Consider the following 11,997-nt stretch of genomic DNA (forward strand, 5'->3'; position numbering starts at 1 on the left):
AGTAAGCTGTCTGCTTTTACATCAATGAAGTAGTCAGGAAAACGAACGAATGCAGCGTGTGCCAGACAGAACTTTTATAACAGACAGAGACAGTGCGCAGAATTCTAATGTGTTATTGGTCACCTAAGCTGCTAATATATAAGTTTATGTAAATACATTGCATAAGTAACAAGCAACATAGCAAATCTAAAGTATGTGCCTTTAAGGTTTTAGCTATTTGGTGCTGTTGTTATTTGTTGTTCCCCTTTATAATTCCTAACTAGTTTTACTTCTTTATTGCCCAGGTTAAGTCATTCAAATTGAACCTTTTAGATTTGCACTATTTCACAGCCAGTGCTCTAGCGTTGCTGCTGCTTGTCTGAGCAGACTTATTTAATATGGCACCTGGTGTGGAAAGGGGGCAGAACCATGCCCAGCTACTCAACACGGAATCGAACGAAGACTATGAATGCTCTCTTAATGATCTCAAGACTCTTATGGAGTTTCGTGGCGCAGAGGGGATTCAAAAAATAAAGGAAAGTTACGAGGACATTAACGGATTATGCAAGCGCTTGAAGACCTCACCTACTGATGGTAAGTCAGTGGTTAGCAGTAAACGATATTGAAGATTTACACAAGGTTTTACATGAAGGTTTAAGTGAGGGTCCGGAGCAATTAGAGCGGCGTAGAACTATCTTTGGAAAAAACCTAATACCTCCAAAAAAGCCAAAAACCTTTCTCGAGCTAGTGTGGGAAGCCGTGCAAGATGTTACACTCATTATTTTGATTGTTGCTGCACTTATCTCTCTAGGCCTATCCTTCTATAAACCTCCTGGCCAAACTGGTATGTATGTATGTTAAAACACATGGTAATGGATATTGGATATACATGGTCAAATATATATATATATATATATATGTATAATGTATATATATGATATATATATATGTAAAGAATTGAGCTCTCATGAATGCTGCTATTGTCATCACTTTAATTTTTACCGAATGCTTTGGTCTAGTGATAGTTTAAAGGAATTAAGTGCTTATGTTATTTCTGTATGTGAAGATTGGATTAATTTCTAAAGAAGTTAAGTTTGTAACAGTACATGAGTTGTCAGATCACTTTCAGCCTAGTTACTAATCCACCACGTTATTATTGTTACCATTATGGACGTCACGTCAATATTTTAAAAAGGTGTGACATAATATATTTTAGCAACCCAATTTTATATACATTATATAGCTTTTACCCTGTCTATATAAGCAATCAGGGTCAAATTATGCAGTATTTTCCACATTAATTTATGACATTTTTTACTATAGATGTGTATAACTGCATTTTAACAATGTCACCCCAGATTTTGTTAAAAATTAAAAAAAAAACTTGTTAACTTCATATATCACCGAAAAAAAATACTTGTCTATGGTTCATGAACCGTTCATATATCACAGAAAAACTACTATGGCTAATATATCACAGAAAACACGTGTCTTCCCGAGAACTACGCTGCCGGTGGTGAAGCAGGAGAAGGTGCTGCTGGTTGGATAGAGAGCGCTGCAATCCTTGGTTCTGTGGTTGTTGTGGTCCTTGTTACTGCCATCAATGATTACACGAAAGAGAAACAATTCCGAGGTCTACAGAATAAGATTGAGCAGGAGCAGAAGTTTGCTACTATCCGGAACAAACAGATTTTGGAAATCCCTGTTGCTGATATTGTGGTTGGCGACATTACGCAAGTCAAATATGGTGGGTTGGGCTTACCTTTATTATTTGAAAAGAGTTTTATTTTTGCGAACTGTGCTAAGAAATATGCAATGTACCAACATTTAGGTAGGATTAGACAAATTAGTTTTTAGAGTTTGGCTAAAAAAATATAAAGTTATGGTTTCTGAAAATCATTGTTTCTGCAAGAAACTGCAAGAAACAATGATTTATTTTATTGTAGAATGCATTAAAATCTTTAAATCTGTATTGTGTCTACTGTTTAACTATAGGAAAAACAATGTCTATTGTTTTGTTTGTAATTATGAAACGTACGTGTGTAACCCTTATCAACAGTCTATCTGTCGCCAATGTTAACCTTTTGAATTGTGGGCGTAGTTACGTAATTCATATTTATAGCATATTGTTGGTATATGATAGAGCTAACTGTAGTTTAATATATCTAAAGTCATATTACAAGCATGAATCACAAGAAATCCTATATCATTTTGGCCTGTTATAGCACACAAGTACAGAGTTCACATTTGCACACACATATATTAATATTAATGTATTTTTGATTGACATGCAGTGCTATTCTGCATACATATAAAATACTACTCAATTCTTTTGCTTAAATTCAGCTCATTTTCCAGGTGACCTGTTGCCTGCTGATGGAGTTGTAATTCAAAGTAACGACTTGAAAGTAGACGAGAGTTCACTTACTGGAGAATCTGATCATGTAAAGAAAGGGTTAGAGGTTGACCCCTTTATGTTGGCAGGTAAGCAATCAAGTTTTATTTTGAATCCAGTATTTTAATCTTATAAAAGTGGAAGTCTGGACTACAACCAAATGCTAAAGGGAGTATTATTGCTTTCATTGATTGATTGAATCAATGGTTTTTTTCCCATGTGAATCCAATTAATTATTTACCAGCTCTTTGACATTTAAACGCACCTGTTTTAAAGTCAGATGCTTCAAGTTTCAAGTAGCAAACAATATAGTTGTGCTTCTCTTTAAGCAAAACTTTGATTTAGCCTTCCTTTTGTACTATAGTTCTGCTGCATAAGTGCATTTGGCCCAACAGTTCAATAATTCATTAAAACATAATGCCTAACACTCTGCGTAGCCCTACTGTAGTGATTGTGTAGATTAATTAAATTTTGATGCGCGGCACATTGGGCCAATCTGCATAGTAAAGCTGTGCCACTATGCACTTGGTCCAAAAGCATTTTATATCATTTTATTGTTCTGACTCATTCGGTTTGCACAGAACTGGCAGCCTGACATGAGACAGGATACTAGCTTCGCTTATACACAAATCCGCAAAATTTATTTTCACAGGTACCCATGTAATGGAAGGTAGTGGTAGGATGCTGGTAACAGCAGTAGGTGTCAACTCACAAACCGGAATTATATTCTCTTTACTGGGAGCTTCAGAAGGCGAAGGTATGCACACAATTCCCTAAACACTTAATAATATTTTCATTGCCAAATAACCTATTCAATTTACCACATGGCCCATGTAGCACTCAGTTAATTACTTTATAGATTTATAGCAATTGCTATTTAATTTGCTCCTACAGAATAAGAATCTTTTTTCCACTTCAATAGCTTGTCATATAGTATTGGTTTTTGCTGTCTGGACCTCATTTCATGCACAGCTTGTGGCATATAATAAGCTGAATCCAATTTTGCTGATTTCCTGCCTACTTGCTTAGCAAGCAGTACAATTGCTTGTCTCCCCTTACTAACCCTACTTTTTCACGCTGCAATTAGTCGTGCAAAAAAAGAAAAGCAAAACTGCTAAAAAATCAGCGGGCACCAAAAGTAACGGACACGGCTCAAATAATTCGGGCAAGCGAGGTGACCACGCATGCATGGTTGTCTTGTTGAAAACCCAGTCTTGTTTTCTGTTCAATGTTTTATACCGGTGTCTTACTATTTATTTGTCAGTAAGAAAATGGGGAATGTTTTTTGTGATTTGTTTTTTTAATTGTCCAAACACTTTCACATTATACACATTCATTTGATTATGCACATATTTCAGTTCAGAGTTGCCATTATTATTGGTGTACCCTGCTTTAAAATACTGTACTGGACATAGTACATCACAAGGTCCACAACTAACCATATGAGTGTATAATAAAAAATAAGCTGTAGGGCTACTGTGTAAGGGCACAATTCAGGACATAATGTGTAAATGTTGTCGACACAATTCAGTCAAAATGTTTATAAGAGTGTCTGTCAGACTGATAAGAGAAATTTCGACAAAACACTGTAGGGTACACCACTATTTTTAAACATTGAAAATATTTTTACATTTATTCCATATATAAGTAACTAAAGTAAGTTTTTCAATGTTTATATCAGCTTAATCTAATGCATGAGAGAGAGTGAAAATATGAGTTCTGCATGTTGTATTGTTTGTGTATAAATCACACTCTGATCACAGTTACATTGATTAACTTGTGTTTGCACAACTGTACTTCCTATTCATATTTATCAATGTCACTACCATTTAGAATCAACACTCAAGCTGTAAGTTCTGTAACTACAATGGAAGCTACACAATTCAGTCTTAACTCCCTACAGCAAAATTTTCTTTTCTCTTGTAAAAAATCCTAAAATAGTTTTTTTATTTTAACAGCTGTTAACAGTTTTATGGAATTTTACTGTCTGGATAACGGCTTCAGTTGGTTATAATATTGTATAAAAATTTTCAGTAATATTCAAATGTTTTATTAAAGCCGTTTCATATTCCTACAAATTACAGTTTTTTCTCAAAAAAAATCTAAAACATAAAATGAATTTATTTGCAAAAAAGTTACAAAACTAAAAGTTCTAAAAAACATATATATATACAACTAAAACATGAAAGAAATTAATTTGCAGAAAATATTTTTTATAAAACAACCATTTAAAACATACACGTCAACCCACAGATGATGAAACTGCCAACAATCGTGCTGATGGTCAGATAAATCACGATCACGGAGGACAAGAGATGATCCCGCTCACGGAGCGAGTAGGTGAGACACCGGAGGAAGAAGAGGAAGGAGCAGAGGAAGCTATAAAGAAGAAGAAAACATCACGGAGGAAAGAGCAATCTGTTCTTCAAGCTAAGCTTACCAAACTCGCTGTACAGATTGGTTATGGAGGTAAAGTTTATTTAATTTTTTAGGGTAGTTTGCCAATTCTGGCCTAAATTTTAGGACCTATGGTGCCATGCTGCATGACTTTACCCACATAGAATAGAAAGTGATTTTTTATATAGTGTGGAATAAAAGCATTTTTTACATTTTTTAGGTTTCTTTGTTTCAATTCTAACTGTCTTGATCCTGATTATCATATTCTGTGCTGAGATCTTTGGAACGTATGGTTTTACATGGAGGAGCGAATGCACTTCAGTTTACATCCAATATTTTGTCAAGTTCTTCATTATTGGTGTGACTGTCTTGGTTGTCGCTGTACCAGAAGGTCTTCCTCTTGCTGTGACCATTTCCCTGGCTTTCTCAGTTATTGTAAGTTAAGTTTTAGCAAAAAAAAGGTTAAATATGAATATGAATAAAGTGCTATAAATAAAATTTGTTGGAGTTAAATTTTGTCTGTTATTAAAATAAAGGGACTTCCATTGAAAAATCAAACTTTGTATATAGGTAGAAATGTTTAAATGTATTATACGTTACCCCTAAAGTTATTAAAAAAATGCTTTAAAAAAATTAAGTGAATAAAATCTGTTAGAATAAATAAAAATTGGCAATGCGACAATGCATGGAATTTTTCAAAATCTGTTTTGTTTATTCAAGCTTTGCTGGTACCTTTAGATCACATTTGAGCATCTCTAATTTTTATGCAAATTTTGATTTTTTATTGATGTGCCCCTTTTAAGAAGCACTTATTTGTATTTCGTAACGAGAACCGTCCAACTTTATGAGCACTAGATCAGGTTCAGATTAATCGAACCTTGTCCAACCTTTCTGTGTTGTAAGACCGCCTGTAATATCGAAATTAGGTAATCGAGGTATTTTTATTCCCAGTGTTATGCAGGTGTCATTTTTTTCTCATTAATGCATAATTCATCTCATGGAAATGAACAGAGGCTGCCATTCGGCGTAGTGTGGCATTTAAATGCCCCACACACAGGTCTTGTCGATATTTATTATTTATCAACATTATTCTCATGTTTAATTAATCCCAACCCCTGACCTTTCCCTTATTTTTCAATCAGAAAATGATGAAAGATAACAACTTGGTCCGACATCTTGATGCTTGTGAAACAATGGGAAACGCCACCGCAATTTGCTCTGACAAAACAGGTGTGTGAACTCACAATTGTTCCTACTTTATCTTAATATAAAGTTTAAAGTCACTAAAATTTCAGGTTCGATGCGTTTTAATAAAATATTAAAGCCATGATGACGGTTAAGTCAAGAATAGACTAGATGACTCACTTGCCTAATTTTGTCTGTAACAAAAGTCTTTTTGCGGGCGTAAGACAGTGAGCAATTTTTTTAGCTGTTTGCCCTTACAGAAATATAATCCTATTTTAATCATGAGCTGTTCATAGCTTATAGTTACAGTTATTAAATATTTAAATTTCATCATGTGTATGATGGCTTATCTTATGCCCCTTAGACAGTTTGTATGAAGCTGTTTTTATTTAGCGACCTTTATGTAGCTGATCTTCACAAAACTATAAACCATTACCTTATAGTTTTAACAGAGGTTTTGGTTTGGCACCGTATTTTCTACTTTTTCAGTGCCTCCGTGGTACCACATACCCCCATTATGTTCTTCTCTTGTGTTTATAATATACATATTCAAATTCAACATTCTTGCGTCCGTTCCAGTCTGGCAGCATATGCATTATAAAAACAAGCAAATTAGAGTTGACAGCATCAATAGAAAACCTTTTCCTTTTCAAGGCACATTAACAACAAACAGGATGACAGTAGTAGAGTGCTACATGGCTGGCAAACATTATACAGCTGGCCTACCCAAACATAGTGATATACCAGGCAGCATCCTGCAACCTCTGGTCACTGGTATATCAGTAAACAGTGCATACACTTCTAAAATTCTGGTAAGTGCAATTAGTATGATTTCAGGACTCTTAAAAAAATGAAATAATTTAAGAGTATTTGATTTATATTAAACAGCTGGTATGCTATCAATATATTGGTAATTAAATTGCACAGATGCAAGTGCCTCTGAATTCTACAGCAGTTCCAATAAATTAGGTTCTGATTAAAACCAATAACATCAATACTATAGTATAACGCATAGATGAATGTGAATAAATTTCCAGGAAAAAACACAATGAGTAACTAAAGCAGGGCTGCCCTTATTACATTGTATTAATTACCATACATAATTGTCATATGCAGTCCACACATTGAGAATTGTCATCTTTTAAAGGCTTAAATTATTGGGTGACTCCATTTGTGTAAAGGTGGTCATTTTGAGAAAAAATACAAAAATGTGGTCGTAGACTTTTGTATTTTTTACTCATTATAATCTGTGAGAAACATGAGTTATTGTTTCCAAGAACAAAATAATAATAAAGTCCAGACTTCTATCCAAATGCAAGGATACTTCCTTAAAAACAACCAACTAAAACCTAATAAAGGCACAAAACTTGCTGAAAAAACACAAAAGTCAAATTAAATGCATACCATACTATTTACTCCCAAAAAGTTGAAATTTATTTCCTTTTTCCCACAGTCTCCTGAGAAAGAGGGAGGACAGCCGATGCAAGTCGGAAACAAGACTGAGTGCTCGCTTCTAGGATTTGTTGGGGATTTGGGAAGAGATTATGAGAGCATCAGAAAGGACATCACTGAAGAGAAACTCTACAAGGTATATGTCATTTAAAATATTGAAATTGACAGTGCCACTTTTAAAAAAGGTGATTTTGGTATGACAAATTTAAGTATACGACATGTCAATACTTTTGCCTATTTGTTCTGTATAAATTACTGAGGTCCCACAGTGAGCCACATCATTGGTCTTCAGATTTTCGCCAGGGTTGGCTTATTGCCTAACACCCAACATATGTAGTCTTACAGCTTGTGATGAATAGTATAGGGTGTTTTTTTCCGTTGTATTTTGCTGGTTTAATGTTACTGATTAACTGGTTTTGGTTATTTGTTTAATTCACGTTCCGTAGAACTGGTTAAGATATATGTGTTTGCGTTTTTGTGTTATATTTACGTTTACGCACTGCTGGATAAAGTATGTTTGTTATAAGGCCTTGAAATCACATTTTTATGTTACAACTGCATAGGTTTACTGTAAACATAAGAGAAAAACAAAATGTGGGAATGTGATACCACTGAGGCACTGAATGTACACGTACAGCATGATATTTTAAATTTGAAAGTAGAAATTAGGGTGCCAAGTTACAACTACATAGGTTTACTGTCACTGTATTTATGCTAAAAATCGTGTAGTCTACATTTTTAAAGTGTTGCACAAATTAGCCTATGTTGTTCCACAGGTGTACACCTTTAACTCAGTAAGGAAATCCATGAGCACTGTGATTCAAAATGAAGATGGAAGTTTCCGTCTTTACACTAAAGGAGCATCGGAGATTGTCCTTAAAAAGTGAGTGTTGTCCCTCTTGCAAAAAAAATTAAAAATCTTTTCTGTTCTAAATGGGTAAGGTCCCATAGTAGGTGACACAATAGGGCTGGAGATTTATTTTAGAATTGGCATGTTTACAGTTCTCTTTATTAATAAAAATACTTTTTCTTTAAAAAAAAAACCTTTCTATTTAAATCCTTCCTTTTCATAAAATTCTCTTTCTCTATAAAAAACTCTCCCTTTACAAAAGTCCTTTTTTTCTGTAAAATCTTCTTTCTTCATAAAAATCCCCTTTCTTTGCAAAAAAAAACTCTTCCTTTATATAAATCTTCTTTTTCATCTTCAGATGCACAACCATCCTGGATGGGACCGGTGAGGTCATTCGTTTCACGGTTGCCGATAGAAACCAGATGGTTAAGGATGTTATTGAGTGCATGGCGAGCAACGGGCTTCGTACCATCGCTCTCGGATATCGGGACTTTCCTGCGGACTCTCCTCCGGACTGGGATCAGGAGAACACTGTCGTCTCCAACCTCACCTGCATCGGGATTACAGGGATTGAAGATCCAGTTCGACCTGAGGTAACTGAAAACATTTTTTAATATTACTATAATGCAAAATAAAAAAAATATATGTAATTATTAACGATAAAAACAGCCTGAGAAAATCCCATAATATTTTTTAAATCAACTGAAAAAATAATTTTTTAATGTTTGTTTTTGTTATAATGCAAAATCATGTAATTATTTAAGAAAAGCACCAACAAAAATTCTATATATTTAAAATCACCTGCAATAAAAAAACTAATTTAATTTTTTATGTTTATTTTCATTATAATGTAAAATAAGAAAACATTTTGAATTTAAAAAAAATACAGTTAAATAAAAAATATCAGGATAAAAAATCATTCGAAGTACCTGAAAATATATAATTTTACCTCAGCATTCAGCAAGAATACTATTTTCAATTACCTGCCCTCCTATTCACTATTCACTACTGTCACTGCATTACCAATCCAAACCATTTGCTTTATAGGTTCCTGATGCCATTATCAAGTGCCAGCGTGCGGGTATTACAGTTCGAATGGTGACAGGGGACAACGTAAACACAGCGCGTTCCATTGCTGCTAAATGTGGTATCATCAACCCACAAGATGATATTCTCGTTATGGACGGAAAAGAGTTTAACCGACGCATTAGGAACTCTAAGGGGGAGGTATGACTTGTTTTCTGTTAATGTTTATATAATTTTTTTTACTAAACTGTGTCTTAATTTTTATAAATGTGAAATGATGAAAGCATTTAACTTATTTACATACACCTATGCCCGGTTATAAGTACGACCACTGTTCTATTTTATACATCTCGTGCATTGTTACGAAATACTTTGTGGTTGATAAATTTTGCTTGGGCCTAACCACTAAATCATGGTGCCGAACTATTTAAGTAATGTACCAACACTTTGGCAATCACTTTTATAATTTAGATTTTACCATTTTAGAAGATTCTACCATTTTAAAAGAAAAAATCAAAAAAAAATTTTTGTTATATTATAAAATTTTAAATTTAACTGTTTTTTTTGTATTTTTTAGATCGAACAAAGTAGATTGGATGCAGTATGGCCCAAACTAAGGGTCCTGGCTCGCTCTTCACCCACTGATAAGCATACACTTGTGAAGGGAATAATAGACAGTACAGTCACCCCTGTTCGCGAAGTAGTAGCTGTCACTGGTGATGGTACAAATGATGGGCCTGCACTTAAGAAAGCTGATGTAGGATTTGCTATGGTAAGTCTTATACTGTTATGTGAAAAAGGCGCCAAATCTAAGGTGGCAGGGTAGGCAGGTCTATTCTTGATTTTTGTCGCTTAATTAATCAGTAAACATTAGAACCCAAGTTCGATTTCTTTCACATAAATGGGTGTCTAATTATTCCTGCCTACCCTGTATTTTTAAATGTTTGGTGCCTATAGTTGTATGAATATTTTACCCCAATTAGTGGCTTGAATTAGACTGGTAATCATGCGAGGGTTTATTGTAGAATAAAAAATGTATGCTTTAGGTCATAGTTGTAAAGTTTACTGAGATTTCTGTTGATTTTGTTTGACACAGACACAGGCTAAAAATGGCAGTGTCAAGTCTGCACATGAATAATTCAAACTATTGATTATAAAAACAATTTAAAGGGAATTGCTGGCACCGACGTGGCAAAGGAGGCTTCCGATATTATTCTCACGGATGATAACTTCACTTCGATTGTAAAGGCAGTCAAATGGGGAAGGAATGTATACGACAGTATTGCTAAGTTCCTGCAGTTCCAACTCACAGTGAACGTGGTCGCTGTAATTGTGGCTTTTCTCGGCGCCTGCATCCTCAGGGTAAAGTGTTGATTCTATCTTTCTCTTATCTGGCCTGGCTGTACAAAGAATATTCAGCGAACAAGCTCGGTTATGTTTGCGTACCGTTCCCCAGGTTTTATCACTTAATTCTCATGTCTCCTTCCAGTTTCCACTTTTAATTATTCATGCTGCCATTTCGAAGCACCCATCCAGTATCAGGCCACATTGGCCACCAAGTATTACATAAAGGTCTACCAGAATGGGCATGAACCTCATTTATTGACTTTCACAGTCATTCATTGATCAACTGCCACCCTGGGAGCAATTTGTTCCCGAAATTAAATTTCTAAATTAATATTTGGCTTCTGTTTCATCAAAATAAACATTTCCCTGCGGTGATTGACTTCGGCTTTTCATCACGTGCGCATACGTTTTACTAATTACCCCACACTCTTTATAAGCTTACCGCCAAATTTCAAGCTTAGTCACCATAAACCCACCACATTGATTAATAATTTGATTACCCTAATGCGACCATCATTGCAACATCTGCTACAGTCTGTCTTTACATCATTATTGGACACTTTTGACACATCAAACAATGTTTTTTTGATTCTATTTATAAACCGTCATTAATTCTTTAAAACAAAACACTTTGAAGCTGGTTTAGTTCACGCCTCATTCTCCTTTAATCTCAATAAATGGGGCTGTTGGCTGTTGGCACAATTTCAATAGTAAGCATGTGATCAATATGAGTTTGTAAAATTTAATAACAGATCTTGAGGCCAGTATGCCAAACACTAATGTATTTCTTGGTGGCTTTGTTGTATTCTATCAATTGCCCCTCACTAATGGTGTGCAATTTGGTCAGTCAATAATTATGCTATTTGTTTTGCTAACCAGTTTTATCTAAACGCAGCACAAATTTTAAAATCATATAGCACAAATGTATAATTATAAAAAAGTCTGGATTTTTGCAAAATGTACAATGCAAAAAATTTATGGCAAATAAAAATATTCACTTTTTGGCAGATTTTTGCAAAAATATGCAATTACAAATCAAGCAATAATTACACTACTTAATTTTCTAATCCACTCCTCCCAAATACAGGACAGTCCCCTGAAAGCAGTCCAAATGTTATGGGTGAATCTTATCATGGACACTCTCGCATCACTTGCTCTTGCTACGGAGCAACCTACGGATGCTCTTCTGCTCCGGAAGCCCTACGGCCGCAACAAGGCCCTTATTTCACGAACAATGATGAAGAATATCCTCGGGCACGCGTTCTATCAACTTGTGGTCATCTTCACGCTTATCTTTGCTGGCAAGTTGCTAGTTTTTAAACCTACTTCAGATTTTTAGAATAGGTTTATTATTTTTATACGACAT

General features: G+C 34.7%; 1 protein-coding gene across 1 annotated transcript in view; it reads left to right on the forward strand.

Annotated features, from left to right (window-relative positions):
- Positions 1 to 288: 288 nt before the first annotated feature.
- The window catches only part of LOC100180580 (plasma membrane calcium-transporting ATPase 2), a gene marked incomplete in the record, with an annotated part of 19,377 nt that continues 7,668 nt past the window's right edge, over positions 289 to 11,997 (forward strand). Inside the window, 17 exon segments of the mRNA XM_018813030.2 lie at positions 289 to 573; positions 632 to 823; positions 1,460 to 1,726; positions 2,338 to 2,463; positions 3,027 to 3,131; positions 3,462 to 3,548; positions 4,628 to 4,843; positions 4,992 to 5,206; positions 5,914 to 6,001; positions 6,611 to 6,768; positions 7,410 to 7,544; positions 8,185 to 8,291; positions 8,617 to 8,851; positions 9,306 to 9,485; positions 9,862 to 10,056; positions 10,455 to 10,646; positions 11,719 to 11,915. Coding sequence (XP_018668575.1) covers positions 378 to 573; positions 632 to 823; positions 1,460 to 1,726; positions 2,338 to 2,463; positions 3,027 to 3,131; positions 3,462 to 3,548; positions 4,628 to 4,843; positions 4,992 to 5,206; positions 5,914 to 6,001; positions 6,611 to 6,768; positions 7,410 to 7,544; positions 8,185 to 8,291; positions 8,617 to 8,851; positions 9,306 to 9,485; positions 9,862 to 10,056; positions 10,455 to 10,646; positions 11,719 to 11,915 — 2,891 coding nt within the window.

The sequence above is a fragment of the Ciona intestinalis genome, chromosome 8, assembly GCF_000224145.3.
Source record: "Ciona intestinalis chromosome 8, KH, whole genome shotgun sequence".
NCBI lineage: Eukaryota > Metazoa > Chordata > Ascidiacea > Phlebobranchia > Cionidae > Ciona > Ciona intestinalis.